Source organism: Ischnura elegans, chromosome 4 (genome assembly GCF_921293095.1).
Source record: "Ischnura elegans chromosome 4, ioIscEleg1.1, whole genome shotgun sequence".
In the NCBI taxonomy this organism is placed as follows: Eukaryota; Metazoa; Arthropoda; class Insecta; order Odonata; family Coenagrionidae; genus Ischnura; species Ischnura elegans.
This window is the reverse complement of record NC_060249.1, coordinates 3317059-3342225: the sequence shown is the minus strand read 5'-3', so window position 1 is coordinate 3342225 and position 25167 is coordinate 3317059. Positions and strand designations below refer to the sequence as shown.

The following is a 25167-nucleotide window of genomic DNA, read 5'->3' as shown; positions in this document are numbered from 1 at the left end:
AGGAGGAAAGGGGCTGGTGAAATGAGAGCAAAAAAGGACCTTACCCCCCCCTGGACTATGGTCGCAACAGATATCATCGGACCCCTCCCTAGGTCGAGATCAGGAAATAAATACGTATTGGTTTTTCTAGACACTAGTACGCGCTGGCCGATCGCTATTCCCTTGCGCTCCGTTAGGGCAGACGATGTCGCTAAACAGCTTCTTTTCAATGTCATTAACCATTGGGGATGTCCAGAAATATTATTGTGCGATAACGGTCCGCAGTTTCGCTCGAGAATATTGCAGCGGGTTTGCGAGACCTATGGTATTCAGCTTGCGCATATCGCACCTTATCATCCCCGCGCAAACCCCACGGAAAGGAGCATTCAGACGTTGAAGTCCATGATCGCTATGTACTGTCGCGGCGCGCAAAGGACTTGGGATGAGGGTATTCCCCATTTTATGTTTGCCTTGAGAACAGCCAAACAAGAGACTACTGGTTTCTCCCCGGCTGTTTTAAACTTAGGAAGGAAGCTCAGAGGACCTAACGAACCATTCCGAGTTCTGAATGATTCTAAAGGCACTCCTTTTGAACCCTCGGCCTACCACAAGGAGTTGAAAGACCGATTATCCAGGTATTATGAAAGCGCCGAAGCAGCGATGCGAAAGGCGAGCGAGAGGCAAGCGCGGTATTTCAATTTAAGGAGGAGGGACGTAGAGTATGAGATAGGTACGCTTGTATGGAAACGTAACCACGTTTTATCAGATGCCTCTAAGTACCGCGCCGAGAAACTCGAGCCTAAATTCGAAGGTCCGTACCGTGTCACGAGGAAAGTGTCCCCAACGATTTACCGGCTCGAATCTCTGCGTAAAAAGAAGGAATGCACCGTGCACATCGAAGACCTCCGACCCGTTTTGTAATAGTATTGGTTTTTTTTTCAGAGGGGATGCTGTGTAACGGGTAAAGTGCGCCTTTTGGGCCCCTCTTGATTCGGGGCTGGCGCTCAACGCCTGAAGACCGGTTGCCTGGAGGAGTGAGGGCTGGTGAGCGGCGTGTAGGCAGTCAGCTGGGAGGAGCCGCAGGCAGTGGGTCGTGAGGAGCCAGGGAGTGCGGTCGAAGCTTGGCCGCGTGTGCACGGCACCGTTTTGTGATAGCAATTGAACTTGTGATTTTGTATCGGAGAGAATAAACCTTTTTTTTGTTACACTCTCATGTCTTTAACTTTTCTGGGATTCTCAAAGTGTGCTTGTGGCGTTGAGGCAATATTATGAGTAAAAAATCAGCTCTATTCTTTAACAATTAGAGATAGTATAAGGTCACCAATAGCATTGTTAATGTTCTCAAATTGACAAAGTAATATTATTTCTATGGGTATAATTAAACTGTGCATAACCAATAGATTCCAAGGTTCATTCCTTTTTATATTCAAAGAACCTTAGTATGCTACCAATTACGGGGTTTTGTTCGTGATGAGCGCATCGATGAATGCTATAACGTATATACAAACATGATTGATTCCTATAGTGGTTATCGATAGGGAAGATTCACGAATTCTGAATACCTCTGTTGGCACTGTGGTTAGCATTCAGAGTGATTTTAATATATCATTATTTTTATCGTTTTTCAAAATTATCAGGTAAACCTCGGCCTAGGTTACAGCTGTTGCTTTTAGTTAAATGGAGACTCAATTCGTGGATGAATGGGAAAGTAAGGAAAAGCAGTGCAATGCGTCAAAAAATGCTACGGGCGAACAGAGGGCATTACAGAGAGGGAAGAAATTAGAATGGGAGCCGCTATAGACTCGAAAGCTACGTGCTAGACTTAAATTGCTTGCACGATTAGATTAGATATCCCTCATAGCGACACGAACAACTTCATCTTTGCACCTAACAATGTTTTTCCGAACGAATAGGTGTTGTTAATCGCACTCCCCAGATCGGTAAAGTACTTGGTGCGAAAGATTCCACGGTACCGTGTCATGAAATCAGCATCTTCCGGGGTTTCCCACCGTGTTCGTTGTTTAAAGTGAAATGCAGGCGAAACTATTGTCACTAAAAACAACGAACACGGTTGGAATCCCTGAAGGTGCAGCCATTCGGTAGTAGACTTACACAATTGTTCGGCGGATACTCGCATATCCTTTGGAGGACTAGGACTCACTAGTTTGATATCTCTGTCCTCTTTTGCGTGCACTCTCAAAGCACGCGTAGTCACATGGCCTATGTCCCTCTGCATGCACATTCACCATATTTCTGTCCAACCGTCCCACGTTGACACTAGGCCGTTAAGCAGTCAGCCAATCAGAGAAAGCCTTTCATGCCGGTTGGGTGAGGAATCGTGCGAAACAAATACGGCAGCTTTTGTTTACATCCGCGGATTTTGGCAACGTTACAGTTTCTCTTAATTCATTGAGAAAAAATTATGATTCGTCAAAATATAGCAGTTTTATATTTATACATGCTTTCACAAGCAACTTGGCATGGCCGCGGAAACGTCCTGGGGTATCGTATTTACGCGTAGGAAATGCAGACGACTGCTTTGTATCTCGCAACACCGATTATTTCAACGCATTCTTATTTCTCTTATTTTAATCTGCCATTGCCTTACTGTAAGCTATTATTAACGCAGTTAAAAGCATGGATGGCAAGAGAGACGAAACGAAAATGATTCGTTTCGACCCGGAGGGAGGGAGACGAAAATACGAAGCCTTGGTTTAGTTTCGTTCCCGCACGAAATTAAAATCATCAAGGAGTTTATTTTCGATCCGGGACGAAAATTTACTTCCAGAAACTTAATCAAATTAAACGAAACTCCGCTACTAATAGTTAAGTTTCAATCCCAGAAGTTGAGTGGAGGGGGAAAGGAATAGTTAAGAACTAATTCATGAGAGAATAAAGAGAGGTTAATACATTGAGCTTCAAAATCGAATGGCCAGTTTGCGTTCACCGTTCTTCTATTTGCGATTTAAATATGAGTGCCCTATGCGTCTAATGACGGTGTGGCGAACCTCTACTTCATTAAACCATACTTCGTACTCGGTGTGTGGGTCGAAACTAAATCGTTCGAAGGTGAAGCACGTGGTCCCTCCGGTGCGAAACATAATCTGAGTTTCATTTCGTCTCAAAGGTTTAGTTTAGTTTAGTTTCGGCCCGAAGTAGTTTTGACTCCGATTTCATTTCGAACTTGAGTTTTGCTCCTTATGTTTAATTCTTTTTCGTTTCGTTTCTACATTTCGCTCCCAGGAGCGAAACCAATGACATTTTACTGGTTTTGACTTTCGTTTACTCTCAATAGCCACCCCTGGTTTAAAGTGCCCGAAAAAGAGTTGCAATACGATAAGCGATATTGAAAACACTTTCGACTGTTACCACCAAACTTCAATTTATCAGCAGTTCAATAACACGAATTTATAAAAAGCGAAGAAACTTTGATGAGCTCACTCTCCTATGTGGATTGGGTGGGGGTTACAATATCTTTTGCAGGAAATTACCTCTCATTAAAGATGCCGTTTGGTTTCTACAGCGGCGTGTATCACTGATAATTTGAAGACGATAAAAGCGGATATTCTCTCCAGTATTCGTATATTTCCCTTCAATTTCAAAGCTTACAGTTTATTTTAACGGGTGATGTTCTGTTTCCCGCTGTTTTTTATTCTTCACACATATCAGTGATTTGTACCGCAAATGATAATCAATAGTGTTTTTGTCGAGGAATATAATCATTTTAATGATATCAATAATTACCATACTAGTCGTGAATCTATTATCTTATCGAGAAAACCCCTGGCCGATGATTTCTTGATAACATTTTCGCAATGCAATAAAAATCATGCTTATTCAGAGGTTTTCATTTATTTTTCAGCGGCGGCAGCGGCTGCGGCTGAGCCCTCTTCTTATCCGGGACGATGGAACGCCACGTGGACGGACCGACTCAAGAAGGACCTGCTCACTTCGTACGACAAGTTCGTTCGGCCGGCAGAGCACACCAATGTCACCGTGGTCAGCATCGACCTAACGCTCAGACACGTCGAAATGGTGAGGACAGAACAAACGTGGCGCGGTCATCATCAGTCCGAACAATTGAGTGGAGCACACCTCCACTCCGCTCTCCTCTAGTTTAATCTTTGTGCGTTACGCACTTCTTCTTTCCTATATAAAATGCTGGATGAAGGGTTTCTTGAACAACCGCGATTAAAGGGTAGTTCTAGATGGCGTTAGTTCAGATATGGCAAAGGTCACTTCCGGTGTACCCCAGGCATAGGTGGATTTAGGGGGGATCAGTAGGGCACGGCCCCCCCCAAGCGCTTAAAATATAGACAAGATTTTAATACGGTTATCATTACGTTCGTTTTATTTTTTGTATTACTTAGCCTCAATCATTTAATTTGATATTGCTAACTTTCATATCAAAATAAAGGGATTATTATCTACATTAATTGTTGCATTTTGTTTATAATCTCAATCATGAGAAGTCCTGTCAGACCCTCGTGACCTAACCCCCCCCCCCCCCAGACGAAATCCTGGATGTGCCCCAGGGAAGTGTTTTTAGTCCCCTAATATTCATTTTGTATATTGATGATATCACCACCGTTGTATCTAGTTAAATTCGACATTTCGCAGACGAAGTTGCACTGCACAGGAACATAAACGAGTCCGATAAAATCGCACTTAAGAGATTTCTCAATACTTTAAACGATAGGTGTAGTACTAGGAAATTATATTTAACTCTTAACAATAAAAAAGTGAAATAACGGTGTTATTATTTTCTCGTGATACCCAAAATGGAGTAAGCCGATAGTGTATTGGACCCGGATTAAAAGGAATGGTTTTGGATATAGATAGAATGCAGGGACGAGCGGCAAGGTTTATTAAAAAGTTCTACGGCAAACATGTTAGTGTAACTGAATTAATTGGGAATTTAGAATGGTGAGGTCTAGCCGATCGAAGGGAAAATTTAGGTAAAATCTCTCGCCGAAATGTCTAGTGGAATACTTTTTGTTTGATGCTGAAGATATTTTTAGAGTGCTTACTTATTCTGTCAGAAACGATCACAAGGATAAGATTAGGGAAATAGGGAGTACAGAACAGGTAGATTTAAGATGTCTTTTTTGGGCGTACAATAGGGATCCATAATACCTGCGATACTTTAGCTCCAGGATAGCTTGACTCGGACTAGGTAAAGTAGGCTTTGCATGTATGGACTTACTGTAATTGTAAATACTAGTTATCTGCATGCATTTCTTCATATGATATTAATCATGCATGAACTTAATTAATACGCTAACTTTTCGTTTTCCAAATACTAACTACTAGTTGCATATTCGTGCCTTTAGCTCTCTCTTAGCTTCCGGTATGGCCACTGTGTGTCGCTATCCTGAGTGCTTGGCCTTTGTCCGGCGTACGAGCCTGTGTCTGATTAAGATTACTTGGGATGAGTGCTGCATGAGTGCTTGTTGTGGAATTACCCCGTGCCACACACCTTGGTGGTGACTTGCACGGTATCACGTAGATGTAGACACTCTTGAGACAATTTTTTATTGATAATATCTGTGAGATATCGTTCTTTAGCCACTGCCATAGCAATCATTTTCGAAGTTAGCTGAAAGTAGGCTAACTAAATGTCTGCGTAATTAAACGATTGTTTTCCGCTGGCGATAAATCCGCATTCCTTGATTCCTACCGCGTTTCGAGTTGAAATGTGTAAAATTCACAAGTAGACCGAAAGGCTCTCGATCAGCTCCTTAATCGATTCGTACCTCCTGTATTTGCGTATACTGTCCGCACGTACTAGTGATGGGCAAAGTCGATCATTTTAGTGATTCAATCATTTTGACTCGAGTCACATAAGTGATTCAATCAATTGATTCAATCACTATGATCGAAAAGACTCAAATGAATCAAGATCGAAAAGACTCAAAGGAATCAAGATCGAAAAGACTCAAAGGAGTCATGATTGAAAAGACTCAAAAGGAATCATGATCGAAAAGACTCAAAAGGAATCAAGATCGAAAAGACTCAATCAATGGATGTAATAAATCACTTTGAATGATCGAATAAATACTGCCTCATCTGCGAAGAGCATTGGTAACGCTGATTGCTATCCATATTATCATTTCATATACTATTTTTATTGTGAATTCCTAGATGAGTAAATTAGATTTCAAAAATGAAGGAAGTAGTGTCATGAAAATATTTGGGAAGGCAAAACTGCCACAGTTTCTTAACACTAATAAAATAATTTCTAGCTATAGTTGATAAAAATATAACACAAAATACACCACACACTATGCATGAATCTGATCTGCAGGATAATTTTATGAACGACACAATAAAATGTAACCAGCTTTAACTTCTACTTCTTAGCGTTCTCCTACAGGAGTCATCTTAATATTTTCCTTTTACGTGTATTGGTGTTATTAATACTGATAACTGCTGGAAAACATTTAAGAAAAAGATTACACAAGTATTCAGTTCTTCATAACATAGTATTTAATTTTCTCACAACTATTTCTGCCCTGAGGAAAAGAGATCAAGCATCTATCGTTCCAAATTTTGAAACAAACCGGAAACCGAGATGATTGATATGAAACCGGCAGTCGGAGTGATTGATGATTGATGATCGACTTGTTTAACGAAATGAATCATGAGTCATTTGATTCACCTAGTGATTCAATCTTTTTGATCGAATCGTTCATAATCGACCCATCACTAGCACGTACTTACAAGTCGAGTGAAATAGTGGACTGCTGCTGTCAACTATGGCGATTAAGCCAAGTTCAAGATTTTGCTTGAATTGTTATTTTTCAGCTATTTCGTTTTAAAGTTTAATTTTTGACATTGTTCTTTTGCAGGACGAGCTGAAAGCGATGATGACTGTCTATTGCTGGGTTAAAATGGTGAGTTTCTGCATACGTGATACCATGAATGTATGTTTGTTGTTGGAAGGGAGTGTTGAAAATAACTGTTGATAGAACTTGGATCGATTCTCGTCACCAGTTCTGGAGTGATGAGAAGCTCAAATGGAACTCCTCCGACTACGGCGGCCTCTCCAGGCTCTACATCGCAGACCACGAGATTTGGCAGCCGGACATTGTCCTCTACAACAGGTGAGGCAGAATTAATTACTAAGGGCACCCCATCCCATACCATACGCGGTTGATATATGTTGCCACTTCGGTCGTTTGGAGGGCTGAAGCCAGTCTTAGGATGTCAATATGTACTATGCACGTATGTACTACTAGTAAGTATGTATGCTCCGCCTCAGATCCTTTGCCGAGCGATGGTTCACGCTTTCAAGTATACTCTCACCGACCGAGGTTGCCATGGGTGACAGCCCTAATCAATAGCCGTGGAACAGCGGTATGCTTGAATTAAGACGCTTTGTAGCTCCACCTTTCTTCAATGTTTACTCGAACGAATCGGCGCCTGGGAATGTTGACTATTTGTGAACAGTTGAGGATAAATGATGAACAATGGAAACATGTATCTACGTGGTTCAACCTATTGAGATAGGGGCAATGGCGTTTACATCGGTTGAGATCATTTCAACAAAAAAGTAGAGGGATAAAAAAACCCGCTGTCAAAAATTTCCGCAGGGCGACGATCACCAAGATCAGCGGCGCAGCGAGGGGAGGATTTGGGGGTAAAATCCCCCTCCAAAGCTCAGAGAAATTTTTAATTTTAATCCATTTTACTTAATTGGATTAATGTTAATTATAGAATAGTGGTAAGGATAAATAAAATATCCCCGAGAGAGCCGTAAAACTCAACATCTCACCACTCACCTCCCGCTCACCCTGGCGGTTGTTCCATAACTCCAGACACCTCCGGTATTAGTTGTATCTAAACCCCCCCGCCCCGCGAGCCTTTATTCCTAGCTGCGCTCTGACTATGGTAGCCAACCGAATTAAATGCGTGCAATGGACGATTCCGCACGAAAACAGTTGCAAAGAGTTCGTCGGACGACAAAGGGAAATCGCTGCAATTGCTAACCCATCGATCGAGTCAGCCATTCCGATCGTAATGGAGGGATCTCAATGGATGATGGATTTTACACTTTTTCCCATAGTGTTGTAGTAAATCACTTGAAATGACGATGAGTAGAATTGAAAAGATTTGAGTTTTATGGCAAATATAAATGTTGGTTAACATCACTGATTACAGCTCATTTCTCCAAAGTGAAACTCGGATCGTGCAGCCCGTGAGTGTAAGCCATGCTTTTGTAAACCCTATAAAATATGCGGAGGGTGATAACGAGGGTGTAGAGGCCGACTTGGGGACCCGATTTGGTTTTCGGATTCGTCGGAGTGCAGTTTGCGTTTGGGTCACGAGATGGTCGGGAGGCTCAGCATTAATTTCACCTGCCGAGCCAAAATAGTCACGTTACGTATCCAGAAGTCATTTTGTCAAATGGCCATTGTGCTCACGGGAATGAATGCATTTAAGAGAACATCACCTTCGATCCTTGGTGGTCTTTTGTCTATGATGGTGACCGATGAATCATTTGAAACTCACGGTATCATCTGAAATTTTTCGAAGTAAATACAAAACAACTTTTATAACATTAAATTGTTTCTCAATTATTAAAAAATGTCGTCGGAGAAACATTTAAATATTTCCCCCTTGGTACTCTTCAACCTTCCAGGGCAACCGATATTCTGGGGGCTGCCTCTTAAAAGTTCCGTAAAATCTTGCACTCTGCCGTAGGATTTTGTGGGGAGCTATACCTTGATTTTACCATTGCAAAGTAGTATTAAAACGACTTACAATTATATTAGTTTTCAATTTTTTCCTAAAAATTTAAATCGTATTTCAAATTCCTGATAATGAGGCATTTTTTATTGTATTATTGGACATTATATATAATATTTATGGATTCAAATTACATTTTCAAAAATTAAATTAGCGATATGATTAATGACAATGAAAAATAACGTGACTCAAGCAAATGCTATTAAGAGCGTGAATCCATATGAATCAATAGATATGATATAAATGCGTGGAGTTGGTTGCACTGTGCCTGTAATCCTCCGTGGCTAACTGATCGTGCGATTGCAGCGCCAGTGGCACCGAGGTGGACCACTACGGCAACACGCACAGCATCGTGCACGAGGACGGCATGGTGCTGTGGGTGCCTCCCTCCTTGCTGCGGGTATTCTGTGACCTCGACCTGCGACGCTGGCCTTTCGACCGACAGACGTGCGTGCTGCGCCTCGGATCGTGGACGTACGACGGCGACCAGGTGGACCTGCAACTCGACGACACGGAGGCAGAGGTGAGTTAGTGAGCTTTCCTTCGCTCTCCTCTCCTGCTGTCCTTGCAAGTGGTCGCACATCCATTCCGTCTCCCTCCACATCACACCGCGTGAATCACCTCCAGGGCGGACTTAGCTTCATTCTGATTCTTTAAATATACATATAATGATTATTAATGTTCAGTTAAGCCTGAATCACACGATAATTTTTTTTTTCGTCGCGAAAGTGGTCACTATCGAGATCACTTTTCCCGTCGCGAAAAGCAATCGCTCTGGTGATCATTTCTCTGAATCTCACGGTCACTACCGCCGTCGCTTTTCGCATCATTTCCAATATCACAGCTCGTTGTCATAGGACCCACATCACGAAATTATATAGCGTGTTTGTTTATTTATGTCGTTCCCACAATGGTCAAACGTTGCGCTGCAATCGCTCCATAGGGGAATGCGTTCCGATTGGCTGATATGGGGTTTTATTGACGGTTTTAGCGACGGAAAAAGCGACCGGACGAGTGATGAAAAATAGCTATGGGAATCCTCATCGCGATCGCGAAAAACAATTGCCGGCGACGATCATTTTGCGCAGTGATCGCGATAGTGATCACTTTCACGACGAAAAAAAATGATCGTGTGATTCAGGCTTTACAAGTCGACCATTCGGTCGGGTGGTAGTTTAAATAGAATTAAATAAAAAAACACGTACACAAGTAAAACAACATAAACGATAATAAAAAAATAAAATTTTTTATAACAGTAGGAATTTCAGTGACGAAAAAGAAATAACGCAGAAGTTTTAGTTGCTCTTATTTCTTTGAATTCTGTATTCAGGCAGTAAAATACGTCGAAACTGTGGTTTTGCATGATGTATTCGCTGTAGTAGTCTGAATTTTGGAAATAATAATACAAATAATTGTACAATAGGGTGGATCGGAAAAATCGATATTTTTCTAATCAATCTGCCCCAATGGAAAAAGTTGCGGGGCCGATCAAAAATAAGGCCTGAAAAATTTGAGACCTCTGGGTGAACCCCTGACCGAGTTATAATCGATTAATTACCTTGGATTTCCGTATTCAGACGGTAAAAACCGGTAAAACTGCTGTTGTGAATGATAAATTTGTTGTAAGAGTCTGAAATTTGGGTATAATATGCAGAACTACCTAATTGTATTACAGTAGGAGTAACAGTTACGTGAAAGGGAAAACTCACGAGTTATAGTTAATCATTTCCCTTGGAATATCGTATTTAGACATCAAAATACGGATAAACTGTTGTTGTGACTAATGTATTTTTCATAGGGGTTACAAATTGGTAATAATATGGAAAACGACATATGGTTATTACAGTAGGAATTAAGGTGGCGTGATAGGAATAACTTAGGGTTTATGGTTGATCATTTCCTCTGGAATTCCGTATTCAGACAGTAAAATATGGTTAAACTGTTGTTGTGACTAATGTATAGCATATAGATTACAATTTAGATAAAAATTTTATTGAACAATTAACCTTTTTCTTAGGAAATACATTAAATCAAATAAATTTTTATTACCCTGCGCGTATCTAAACAACGAAATTTACGTATTCAACGAAAAACGTTTTGGTATGCTCATGGTTAATGTTTAGAATAATAGACTATAGCACCAAAATGAAAAGTAGACTTCGTTGACTTCCACTGATTTATTTCGTCTGTACGACATGTTTCGAACCATAAAGTCTCAACGAAGTCTCCTTTTCATTTTCGAATATTAACTTCCGCATAGTTGAGTCTAATACTATTGAAGACTATATCACTTAAAATTATAATACTCAATTTATACTTAACATCATAATATAATGAAACTACGAAATACAATGGACTACAGTTAATTACATTTTAATTGGTGTTACGTATAAATTGATTGTATATGCGTAACAAATAATAATGAATAATTGTAATGAATAATTTTGAGACTGTTAGGCTCATCGAAAATTTATTTTATTCTTTTTATTTCCGTAGAGAAACGTTATTTTGAAAAAAGTGAGGTTAAAGCGATTACAAAAACAATTTTTTCTGCGTAGCATTGTTCATGAGTATGTAAACAAACCATGGAGATTAGACTTTTCCTAAATTACGTTTTGAATTTCCTACATTATCTTTTTCGCCCTTTCGTTTTACATCCTACCTTTTCACTTTAGCTATTTCACTTCTGCTTCTTTTTTTAACACAAACTAATTTGTTGTCACGATTCTCAATCATTCTCTTTCTTTTTAACAATCGCAGATATGGATGTAAAACATTTCCACTGGGTTTTTCAAAAGTATATAGACTCGCGGCGCCCTGCACGCGCTCGTTAAATAACCAGCCAACTACCCCCCCAGTAATGAACGTCACAGACTGGGACAAATTCATAGTCCATCTCAACGAGTCCCTCTCTAAAATAAACCCAATCACAGACCCAACACCTGTAATGATAGAAAATCAGGTGAACAAAATCACCTCCGCCTTAACCTCGGCCAAAGAACTGGCCTCTCGCTCCTTCACTCCTAGACAAAAAGACCACGCCAAATTCCCCCAATTCCTGGTCGAACTTATTAAGCGCCGCAACATCGCCCGTCGGCTATGGCAAAAGCACCGTGCACCAGAGTACAAAACTACCTACAACCGTCTCTCAAACGAAGTCAAAAAGGAAATAAGCATCATCAGCCGCCGCAACTGGGAAAATCACATAAAACAACTAACTTTTGACAACCCTGCTCCTATAAATACTAAATCAATCTGGAAGACAGTTAAATCATTAAAAAAATCTGAGAAAAATATGTTTCATCCAGTTTCTTTAAACCAAAATCTAATTTTCGATCCCAGCAAAAAAGTAGAAATTCAGGCAGACCTCTTACAAAACACAATGTCCCTTAACAAGTCTGTCTCTCCAGTTGAAGAGGCGGTCAATAAATATGTGGACAACCTCCCTTCCTGTTCCATCGCTAAAATCACTCTTTCCACCCCCTCTGACATCCTTTCTATTCTAAACTCTCTTTCAACAAAAAAAGCTCCCGGCCTAGATAATATTAACAACTCCCAACTCAGATATGCCGGTAGATGCCCAAAGTTCCCTATTCTTCTATCCAATCTATTCAACCTTTGCTTCACCCTTCCACACTTCCCATCCTCCTGGAAAAAAGCAAAGGTAATTTTACTTCCTAAACCCGGGAAAGACCCAAAAGTCCCAGGTAACTCTCGTCCGATTTCCCTCCTCTCTAACCTGTCCAAAATCCTAGAAATCCTAGTCCTACGCCGCCTCGAGTTCTTTTCCACAGACAACAAAATAATCAGACCTGAACAACACGGCTTCAGGAGAAGCACTTCTGCCTTACACCAAATCCTACGGCTAGTAGAAAAAATCAGCCATAGCTTTAACCGCCGCCTATCAACAGACGCGGTGTTCTTGGACGTTGCGCGCGCCTTCGACAAGGTTTGGCACAGTGGCCTCCTATTCAAACTACAACAACTTAAATTCCCCCTTCCTGACATCCTGTTCATCAAAAAATATCTACAAAAAAGGCAGTTCCTAGTCGCCGAAGCTAAAACCCACTCCTCCCTACGGCCAATGGAAGCAGGCGTTCCTCAAGGATCCATTCTAAGCCCGCTTTTATTCACACTATTCGTCAACGACATGCCACACACACCAAACACTACCCTACACATGTACGCCGATGACACCGCTATAGCAGCGACGTCTCGGCGGGGTGACACAAACATTAACAAACTCAACACCCACCTGAAACTCATAAACAAATGGACACACACCTGGAAAATACAAATAAACGCTGCAAAAAGCACTCATATACACTTCTCACAAAGACGTAAATTTCCTCCACAGACATCACCTTACATAAACAAAAATAGAATACCAAGAGCACCCACCCACAAATTCCTCGGAGTCTTGCTAGACGAAAAACTTTCCTACCAACCCCACCTAAAGTACTGCACCGGCAAGGCATTGGCTGTTAGGCAGGCAATTGCCTCACTATGCTCTAAATCCTCACCTCTCTCTCATAATCACAGAGTGAGACTGTACACCTCAACAATCCGACCAGTCCTTCTGTACGGCTGCGAGATATTTGCTTTAACCAAAAATATAAGAAACAAGCTGGAAGTCTTCCAAAACAAAACCCTACGCCAACTCCTCCACCAATCCAGGTTGGTCAGAATATCCGATGTACGGTCCAAACATAACCTTCCCGCCATTAACACATTCATCACCAAATTAGCGATTAACTTTAAGTCCAGACTCGGGGCAACTAAAAACACATCAATAACAAACATATGGGATTATGATCCAACTATCCCCACCACATACAAACTGCCTCAACTAATCACTCGTCTATGAGTCTTTCCTGTCTTTCTCTCTTGTAGAATAGTCTCCCACTGTAATATTATATTAATGGTATCCTATATAACTATTTATGTGCATTCAAAATCAAAGTTAATGATGATGATGAAAAGAAAAAAAATATATATAAAGAAAAAATCATGGAAAAAATACACAAAAGATTGAAAAAGATAAATAAAAAAATATAAAAATAAAAAAAATAAAAACAAAAAAATAATAAACAAAATACAAAAATGAATAAAAAAAAAAAATATATATATATATATATATATTATATATATATATAATATAATATATATAATATATATAAACTATTTATATATATATATATATATATATATATATATATATATATATAAATAGTTTAAGTTAATGTCGATACACACAGAGACACAAAAAAGAAACACTCACATTGAATAAATAAACTTGAAGCTATCGAAGCACTTCAGGCTTCTTCGTCAGCTGAAGAATGAATGGTGAGGAAAGGAGAGGGTTGGAAAAGGGAAAAGAGGGGTAAGGGGAGAGGTGTATGGGGAGGGGGAGTTAGGAATAGGGGTTAGGATGCAACGTTCAGACCCGGAGAGCTGTTGGCTTGAAAGTGCCAAATGCACGCCAATTCGAGGGTGTGGAGGTTGAGGGCGGAGTCGGTGGGAGGGAGGGAGGCAATAATGGATACTTTGTAGCAATGATTGAAAATGGAATCATGTGAAAGACAATGTGTAGGAACTGGTAGAGAGGAGTGGGGGGAAGATGGACAACAGGAGGCGCGATGATTGTTAATTCTGAGATTGAGAGGGGTAGTGCATAGGCCAATATAGAAAGCAGGGCAGAAATTACAATGAAGAAGGTAGATGATGTTGGTGGAAGTACAAGTAGTGGAGGGGAAAATCGGTAGGCATTTAAGCTTGGGGAGAAAAGAGGCAGGGGGTGGAGAGAATATCTTGCAGGTTTTACACCTGGGACGATTGCAAGGTGAGGGTGTGGAGATAGTGACTGACTGCGACTTTTGGAGAGGGCGGGTGGCTTTAAATATGGTGTTTAAATTCGGTGGTCTCTTAAATGTTATCCGAGGAGTGGACGGGAAAATCTGAGAGGTGGACTTGTGTTTGGAAAGGATGGGGTACAGGTCCTTCAATAAGTTTTGTAGCAAATGAGCACCAGGGAAGTAGGTTGTGAGCAGAGAAGGAGAGCAATGTTTGTCTGCGCGGGGTTTATTGTGAATAGCCGGTTTTTTTCTTATTTTGTTCATCAAGAGTTTTTCGGGGTAGCCGCGGTGAAGAAGAGAGGTGTGGAGTTTGGAGAGGAATTTTTGAAGGTCTTCGGGGTTATTACAGATTCTGTGTCCCCGGACAGAGAGGGAATAAGGGATGGAACGTTTGGTGTGTGGTGGATGGCAACTGCTGTAGTGAAGGTATTGTTGTTTGTTGGTAGCTTTGATGTGAACCGATGTTTTGAATTTGTTATTATCTGAAAGGTGTATGTCCACATCTAAGAAGTTGATATTGGTTTTGGAGATGGAAGAGGTGAAAGAGACTGAGGCAGAAGCGTTAAGTGAAGAAACAAAGGTATTGAGAGAGTCGATGTCATGAGGCCAGAGAATGAAAATGTCATCAATGTATCTGAGCCAAAGAAGAGGTTTTAGGGGGTAATTAGTGAGGAAATTTTCTTCAAACAGGCCAAGGAAAAGATTTGCATAAGAAGGGCTAAACCTACTTCCCATGGCGCAGCCGGATATTTGCAGATAGTAATTATTGTTAAAAGAGAAGGCATTGTGGGTGAGAATGAAATGGGAAAGATCAAGAAGAAAATCAGTGCTAGGGTTTTGAGGAGTGGGTCGTAATGAAAGATAGTGGCGGAGAGCAGCGAGTCCCTCAGAATGAGGGATTGAAGTGTAAAGTGAGGTTACATCAATAGTGGCCATGATAATGGGCTGATTGGGGGGGAGGGAAATGGAATTGAGTCTAGAAAGGAAGTCATGGGAATCTTTGATGTATGATGGAAGGGACTGAACGAAGGGTTGGAGATAGAAATCAACAAAGGCCGAAATGCGCTCCGTAGGAGAGTTTTGAGAGGAAACTATGGGGCGGCCTGGGTTATTCGCTTTATGAATTTTTGGAAGGATGTAGAAAGATGGCGAAGTGGGGTGATCTGGTAAGAGAAGGGAAATGTCTGACTGGCTTAGGCCCTCGGAGGGAGCTTTTGTTTTTAGTAGGGCATTCAATTCTGTGTGAAAATCAGAGGTAGGATCTGATGAGAGAGGGGAGTAGGAGGAAGGGTCTCCTAGTAGTCGGTTGCACTCTGATATGTAGTCGCTGGTGTCAAGTACAACGACAGTGGAGCCTTTGTCGGCCGAGGTAATCACTATGTTGGGGTTTTTTTGGAGTTTTCTGATGGCGGCGGACTCCGAGGGGGAAAGGTTTGGCGGCGGGTGGAGGGAGCGTAGGAAAGATTCACTCGAAGCCCTAGAGAGGAGACAGTTGATAAAAATTTCAAGCGGGTGGTGGGGAGGAAGAGGTTTGGTTATTCATTATTATTTGTTACGCATAAACAATCAATTTATAAGTAACACCAATTAAAATGTAATTAACTGTAGTTCATTGTATTTCGTAGTTTCATTATATTATGATTTTAAGTATAGGGCTCGAAGCAGCATTGGTGTTCCTTGTGAGGGCGTTAACTTGTACCGTTGGTAGTTGATAGTAGAGGTCTGCCATATTGTTGTACCTCGGGTAAAGCAGACATTAACGGCCTCTAGTGATAAATATGGCGATAGGAAACTCAATATATTCTGTATTCAATCCCATACCAACACATGAAAAATGCAGGACGGAGGACGTATTGCCGAAAAATCCACTAACTGTAATTTTTAGTCAATGGAAACAGTTATATCTATGATATTGAAACGTAGGATTTTAGCGTATTATCTGAATGCTTCCGCTGCCTCGGATTGCATTTAAAGGGTCTAGCAGGTTAAGATGGTGAAAAGTGCCCCCCGATGTTTTGAAAAATAAAAATTATACACTTAAAGTGCATCCAAAGTTATGTGTTTCCCCAAAGTTTCAGGCCTTAACCTGGAGATATGGATAACTGGAGATATGGTTAAAAAACTAAAAATCGTGTTTCAATTTTTTGGGGGGGTTATTATCCATTGTTAAGGCCTGAAACTTTGGGGAAACACATAATTTTGGATGCGCTTTAAGTGTATATTTTTTATTTTTCAAAACATCGGGGGGCACTTTTCACCATCTTAACCTGCTAGACCCTTTATGTACGTTCAAAGGGAAAACAAGGCATCACCAGGGCAACCTCAAAAGTAAACAGGCCATCTGCTGGCCTCCCTTTCGGCGCATGCCTTTTGAGTAGCGTGTGTTTCTGTCTGTTGCAGATGGATCTGATGGTGCCGAACACGCAGTGGGAAATAGTAAGCATGACTCGCAAGCGGAACGTGGCCTTCTACTCATGCTGCCCAGAGGCCTACATCGACGTCACCTTCACACTCACCCTGCAGCGACGGTCGCCAACGTACAGCGCCCTCGTCATCGTCCCAGGCATTGGTGAGTGCCCCAGGGACAGAGGAGAAGGCGGTTTAGCTCATGCTTCCCAAGCAGCATTTATCGTATTCATTATTTTATGTTTATTTAAGGAAAAATATTCTGGTAAGAGTCAAGTCATATTCGATTTTGTTACTCTGGGGGACCCTGAATTTCTTGATAGTATGGCATCTCTTCGACAATATTCTGTCGTGTCGGATTCCGTTTTTGGAACTTGTTCATAGGTGCGCATGATGAAGCAGATAATGTCTTAGATCCAATTCACGCGCACACGCTATCTGCCAGCCTGAGTGGTCTCGGGTGAAAGATGATTCTGAGAAGCACTTTCAGCTGTCGCAGCCAGCATAGGTGATGGGTTGCTGCTCTGGACTTTGTGGCAGTCTGCTGTATGTTTCGGTCAGGTATATTTGGAGCCGCCCGTAATATGAAGGCTAGTGCAACGAGGTCACTGCCCGATGTGAGAGAAAACGCACCTGGATAGCGATAACAGACCGAAAAACGAAATAATACACATCTTTTTATTTTTTAAGCGACATAATCGACGACAAATAAAAATAATGGTAAATGAGCCCATTGTAGACTTGTTTCCCCAATCTCTGTTCATTGTTTATAAAATATGTATTGTTCAATTAATTTATTTTGCATCCAAATCCAAACTTAGTCAGGGTTCCAAACCTGGATTCCAGAATCCCTGAAGACGACAGGCGAGGTGCTCGTCAAAACGTTGGAAGGAGATGTGGCGGATCTTAACTTGTACAATACCGGAGAAATCTTAACTGCTGTCACTTTAGCGCTAAAAATATCAATCAAAAATGGATATTTTAAATTGAACGCAGTAATTTATAGCTACATGATATATGCGATGCTTTGTTATTTCAATTTTTACTGTTCTGCTGATAATTAGCAAATGCAAAACAAAATAATTAAACAATACCCGAGAAATCTCCACTGATATTGTTCGCCGGGAAAGAACCAGGCATTACATCATTGAAGGGACAGTTTTTTATTGGGAGAAAGACGAATGGCGCCAATGATCGTTGATCAGCTGTTATCGCTGTGTTTCATGCAAGAAAGGACCATAGAATATGAAATTCAATGCGCCTTGACTGCATGACAGTACAAACTGCTGCAATGCAAAATATTACTCTCACAGGGCTCTAACAGCTTCGGAGCCCCCGACCAGAATAAATCTTTTTTTCTGTGAATGACATCGCCTGGGCTACAAATCATGCAAAATCTGCGGAAGACAAGCAAAGTTAGATGTGATATGAAAATTTTCCATTGACGATACAGTTGACACTTGTGTCTTTTCGCATGATTAGTGAATAGAGAGTACCATGTACTATAGATTCCCTGCTGTTCAACTTCCACTGAAGATTTCCTGTACTCGCAGTTCCTAAATGTATCTACTCACAGGAAGAACACTGGCAGTGATGGCAAGTATTTTGCACTCTATAATATAGCATTTAGTGTATAGGTGCTTCTGAATTCCCAAATGCCGATTCACTTGTAGCAATTAAAGATGCGTGGAAAATTCTCTATAAAGCATGTGATAAGTAAACAAATATGTACGGCTATGGAAAGAAGTACTATGGAAGTTGCAGATGGAAGCTCAGATATTTTACCTTGAAAATCCTCAGAACAGCACATGAATTAAATCTGAAGTACGGCCATGAGATGTGCAATTAGTTGGCTCCAGTGCATTCATATACCCTTTTAGCAGTTGGACCTGGCTTTGCTTAACATTTCACATTGATTTCTTAGATGCTTATCTAGTCTCAAGTGAATCTTAGTTCGACAAACAGGAAGAAATAAAACAGTGCAAGCTATTTATTAGCGTATTGCTGCATTTAATTGCTTGAAATCACGGATTGTAAGAAGAATGTAGATTTCGCCAGAAGATCAATATGAGCTTTTTAGAGTATTGGAATCGCGTGATATTCACTAAATAGAGCAAGTACAGCATATTCTGCTCCGGTGGTCCTCAAATGGCGTGGCATCAGAAAAATACTGAGCTTGATCCTAAAAACTTGAAAGTAACATTAAAGCATGAGCGTGGGTCTGTGATGGTGTGAGGGTAGAAGAATCGAACAAAATACCATCTATTTATTAAATTTGTCACATCAAGATCGGTGAAACATTGCTTACAAGTACTCCTGAAAGCCAAATGCAATGCCATAAAGTAATGAGTATTGCCAAAAGTGTGCCTTATGGCTTCGCTTTATATGATAAATTCGGGTGTCCGAATAGTTTTGTGCGCTATAGTTAGAGTTATTTTTCTCTTTTGTTTAAAATTTCGAAAGTTTATTTTGTTGCTACTAATGCAATGTATGTACATATACATCTACATACACCCTGCGAGTCACCTATAGGGTGTTTGGTAGGGGGTGATCAATCACCAACATGCAGCATGCAAGAGGACCGCCACATGCACACCGCACGGTCCTAGAAATATTACGCACACTGGAAAAATATACACGCTTATTCATAAAAAAATTGCTAATGGTTAGTAATTTCTAGAGCAAATACATGAAAGGTTATAACTATGAAAAAAACATGCAATGAAAGATCCTAGCGAGCGACGCCATTTATCCTATCAATTGAGACAATGTTGCTATCCTTAATAGTACGAGGGAAGAATGACATTTTAAATCTATCTGTTTTGCAGTCTATTTCTTTTATTTAAATCTCAAGATCACGTCTACTATAGTACGATGGTAAACGAAGGATATGATTCACGTCGTCTGAGAAAATATCTTCTTCGAATTTCCTAAGTAAGTTAAGCCTGTACTTCGATCTACGCTCCTGTAAAGATTCCCATCCTTGCTAGTGTAACATTCTGGAAACGCTGCACTTTTTGTCGAAACAACTCATCACAAATCTGGCCGCTCTGCGCTGTACTCGATTGATTTCAGCTATTAGTCCTACCTCGTAAGGGTCCCACACGCTAGCAGCATATTCCAGGTGAGGCCTCACTAGAGTCACGTAGCTTATTTCTTTCACCTTTTTTGGGCATTTACCGAGAATTCTTATGTACGAAGAGAGAGAATCCACAGTACGCAATGAGAATCAGTTCAACCCAGAAAAAACGCAAAACACAGTGAAAATAGATATTTTAGCTAGAAACAAGAGCTATTCGAATACTTTTTGCACTGACTGTTTATTTCTGCAGGTAATCTAAATATTTTTTGGTCACCAGTTTAAAGTTTTGTACTACACATTTTAAGATGGTTCTGGTGAGTGAAATTTATCACAGAAACCATTATTAGTATTATGAGAGCCCATAGTTTGGTAGAGGGCGGACAGTATAGACTGAGATGTTGCTTCGCGCAAATAAGGTTCTATTTCTTCTTAACTATGAGCATGAAAATGTAAACAAATTATTTTTGACCGGGAAAAAATTGAAGGTCATCATTTGGTGTGAACATGAATCATTAAAATCATAACGAAGTCGTAAATTCCCTGTGGGAATTGTGACTAGACTTTGAAATCGAAGTAGCGCAGGGCATTCTCAAATTTATTGTAAAATGAAAGTTGGACAAGGTTGTTAATATTTGTGCTATGTTTTTTGTGTGGCTAATGGCTGTTTTTTTCTTTTTTATGTAGCGATCGTGATGTTGACGCTGTTGGTGTTCCTGTTGCCTCCGGACGCAGGCGAGAAGATTCTCTTGGGCTCCTGCACCGCACTCATCGTCTGCCTCTTCCTGCTTTTCTTTTCGCAAATGCTTCCCGCCATGGCCAACCACACGCCACTAATTGGTGAGTATATTGGGGCCTTTATCTGTGACCCAGGTGCCACTGTACCTGTAATTCAAGAAGTTGATGATGTTGGTAGGCAGACTGTGCTATTGTTCTTGGCACCCTTAAAAACCTTTCCACATCAAGTTTATGTTATCGACTGATGGATCTTACGTTTAAATGGAGCACATTACTTATTGTTAGTGGCATGCATACCTCAGTGAACTTTGACCCTCACACGACCCTTGGTGCTCAAAGTGGTCTGAGGACAAAGTTATTATTGCCTTTTTCATTCTTCCAAACATAGGGTTTGACACCTTGGTCGCCCAGTTTCTTCGCCTCATTCTTCAGAGATCTCTGTCTAATCATTGGAGGTCAGCAGGTTGACAATATATATCTTCAGGCCACGTCGATGGCCTTGACAGCCTTGAAACCCCATGGGTATAGTCTATATACCGTAGGGTGGTGCACGGGCTCGCCAGCTACCTGAGTCGGTCCGGCGAGGAGTCTTAGAGAATGGAGAAAGAGTCAACCTCAAGGTATACCCGACGGCAGCGCCACGTACGGCTAATATTGGTACTGCTTCCACTTTCTAATCTTCTAATTGCCGTTTTCGCAATAAATAAGACGTAATAGGTCTCTGGACAAAATTTAAATATCCCTTCAAATACTAACTAAAAATCGTAAAATATAGTAAAATTGTCCTAAAGGCCACTTTAACGCACTTATTTCACATATTTTCTTAAGGATTTACAAAAGAAATGACCGAAACAGTTCCAAAAACACACCCACTTCAAAACGTAATTCCATTGGCCTGCCGGAAAGTGACGTCAGCTCATGCAATCGTGTGGGAAATCCAGTGGCGTTGCGCATTGTCACCAAATTTCTTGGTTTATTTAACGACTTTAAGTGAGGTTTTATTTCTTATATATCTTTCGGAGGTTTTATCGTAAAAAGCAAACGCCACGGAACCTGGTTTCACCAAGGCTGACACCGGAAACTTGCCGAAAATTACAACGGCCGCAATGTTTACTTACATAAGCAATAGAAATTGCTACATGCATGCTGAAAGCCGGGGAGTGAAGATGCATAGCTATGGAAATATAATATCACCGGCTCTTGTAAAATACATATTAGATGTGTTTATGAAATTTAACAATGAAATTACATTTATTAGGGTCGGACGAGAAGATTACGCTGACGACGCCATTGGCAGTCTAAACATATGTTTAGACTGCCATTATGGTTGCGTGCAAATTATGCAAAATCAAAACGAATGTATCGTTCGAGCTCGTGTGTGCCCCGAGCACAACCTATTATGTGGAGGCACGAGTTTTTGAGGAGGACGCGTTATTGCATAGCTAGTTCTGAGAGCAGTTCAAGTATTATGTAATTAGGGCTGGGAAAAATTGAAATGCACAATACCTGTGACTTGGGAGTTTGAAATCTAAAACAGTATTTGGAAAAAAAAACATTTATGTAAGCCGGCCGGTCGACGGCCGACAAAGGACTTCGGTAATATTTTTACAACACCTTCCCTTGGTATTTCGTTGGAATCCTCATTCCATGGACAGGTGAAACTTATTTCAGTTCCAAAAAATGTCCTCAAAAAGCAAACCACGGCATCACATTATTCATTAATCTCCAGAATTTTCCCTACATAGTGAGCAACTGAATTTTTGCTGCTGAATCTAGCCAGAATCCAATCTCCACTTTGAATGTTAGTCACCTAATTTGTTAAGCTTTTTCGACTCATGCTATCTTGTTTCAGGCATTAATACCATGTCGTCTACATGCTCCTCGTAAGAAGACATGATATCCAATGCCCTATCATAATCAATCAACAAACTGAAGTAAGCTATCTTTATCAGATAAACCTTCAAAATTAGAGTTAATGAGAGGACTCTAATTAAAAGACCTAGTTTTATAAACTTCGGTGTTTTGCAACATTTATTTAAGAAAGTTTAACGCAAGAACTGCCAGACAGAAACTAAAAGTTTAACGCAAGAACATTTAGACAGAAACTAAAAATTCAATCCATACTTCAACCTCGTAGCCTGGGGTAAGTGCGACAGAGGGTCGCACTTACCCCAGGTAACGGGGTCGCACTTGCCCCGGAAGGTAGGAATGAATGGTTACGACGGGGAAAGTGCGACCCCCCATCTAAACTAAATATAATGACCCGCGTTCTTAAATTTAAAGTAAAGCAAGGAAAACCAATCCATGAAGAAGAGAAATCAAGATATAGTTCTTACCTAACACCTCCGATGCGTTGATACAGAGGGAAATGCGGCATAGCCTCTCCTCACAACCAACTAAGACTACGAGATGAACGGACGGGTATATTTCCTAAGCATGTGGAACGAGAATTTAAGGGATAAGTATTACAAAGTCGTTGGCTCTGGTTTCATAACAATGTGTGGAATATGTTGCACGACCGCCACCTGCTTCGAGAACGGAAATACGATTTACCTGAAGGGGGGTCGCACTTACCCCGCAGTCGCACCTACCCCACCTCACCTTATGGAAACTAAGAGATCTCAAAAAATATTTTACCTGTTTTTACTCGTAAGGATAGTTACAAATAGTACACGAGAAAGGTATGTTTTAAAAATATATATTTTATTTTTTTTAAGTAAAACTTCTCAAATGTTGCTCTATATGGTTGCATTAGTCTCCTTGAGGAATACAAATTTTTCAAAAAGTGTCGGACAGAGATCCCCTCGAAGTGGATAAAGCCAGCAAGTGAAAAAACTTTCCACTGGTGAAGATGAGTAGGTATAGGATTGTGTCAAATCTGATAAACAATGAGTTAATATTAGAATTAATTTTTTTCATTCATTCACATTCGTCGGCACTTTCTCATCCGAACCAATCTTCGTTCTACGTCTTGGGTGACCGTATGAAAATATTTATTTGGAGCATTTCTAGTCGTATTTCTGCACTTAGGCACAAGGCAGTACTTGAAGCTATACGCTCCGACATATCGAGGAATAACTACGACACGAAAAATACGGCATAATAACCACTATATCTCCACTGTAAACTTCAATTATGTGCACGGTCATGGTGGTTAAGAACAACACTATTGCATGAGCTGACGTCATTCAAGATGGCGGCGGTGCGAATTACGTTTTTCCTTGATGGCTTGTAAGACGTATATTAAATGCTCATAATAAAAAAATAGATGACTTTACAGGCATATTGTTATAACTTTTAGCTTAATAATTACACCTACTTTTCAGAAACGTCTTTACCTTAATAGGTGTTCAGAGACCTATTGATGAAATCTTGTAGTCTACCAAAAAGGTTGACTCTTTCTGTGGATTGGTTTGGATTACATACTGAGGAATTGATGAAAGGTAGTAGTCTACCAAAAAGGTTGACTCTTTCTGTGGCATTGTTATGATTACATAAGAAGTAATGGATTAAATCTAGTAGTCTACCAAAAAGGTTGACCCTTTCTGTGGATTTGTTTTGATTACACACTTAGGAATTGATAAAATATAGTAGTCTACGAAAAAGGTTGATTCTTTCTGTTGATTTATTTTTCAAATTCTGAGGAATTGATAAAATCTATGAGTCTACCGAATATGTGGACTCTGTCGATTCGTCTTCATTGCATTAATGAGGAATTACGTATTTGTTTATAGTGGAGCGAATCTAAAAATTTGACTCTTTCATTCAGATTGTAATAGAAATGTACTTCATGTCCCTACATATAATATCTTCATTAACATGTTTCATTCAATGAAATGTTTTCTTATTCCTCTATAACCTTTCGTCCATTCCCCGCCATTGCTTTATTATTGTTTGTGCGGTTTCCCTGCATATTTTCACGTAGTTCTTTAATCATCCGTTTTGGCGCTGTCGTCGGGTATACCGGACGGTTAACTCTTTCTCCATTCGGAACGACTCGCCGTCCTGGCGGCTGATCTTGCCGTGTAGAGACGTTGCCACGGCTCAGCCGAGGGGGTCGGATCATCTCGCCTGGGACTCCCAGCTTAAGCTAAACGCTGCGCTATTGTCATCAACTCTCTCTCATATGGCGTATGTATTTGGTTGCGTTTGGTTTTCTTCTGAGTGTGGTTCTTCTCACTGAGCTTATAAATGACAAAGTTAGCGGCGCGTGCTCGAAATGGGATTGTGGATGAGACCAACGTCCTTACTGGAATATTATAATACGTTCCCAGCGAGCAAGAAATTTGAAAGCCTTTACCGTCGTCGCCTTCTCGTTAGCGTTCTTGCCATATTCTCGCGGTCATCTTCATAGCCATT

The 25167-nt window shown here is 40.6% G+C and overlaps 1 protein-coding gene across 1 annotated transcript in view; it reads left to right on the top strand.

The window, feature by feature from the left end:
• Positions 1-25167, top strand: part of LOC124156999 (acetylcholine receptor subunit alpha-like 1) — a 120777-nt gene that overhangs the window by 88306 nt on the left and 7304 nt on the right. The window contains exons 2-7 of the mRNA XM_046531451.1: positions 3842-4014; positions 6831-6875; positions 6976-7085; positions 9037-9253; positions 16986-17154; positions 20758-20910. Of these exons, the coding sequence (XP_046387407.1) occupies positions 3842-4014; positions 6831-6875; positions 6976-7085; positions 9037-9253; positions 16986-17154; positions 20758-20910 (867 nt within the window). The remainder of the gene's footprint in view (positions 1-3841; positions 4015-6830; positions 6876-6975; positions 7086-9036; positions 9254-16985; positions 17155-20757; positions 20911-25167) is intronic.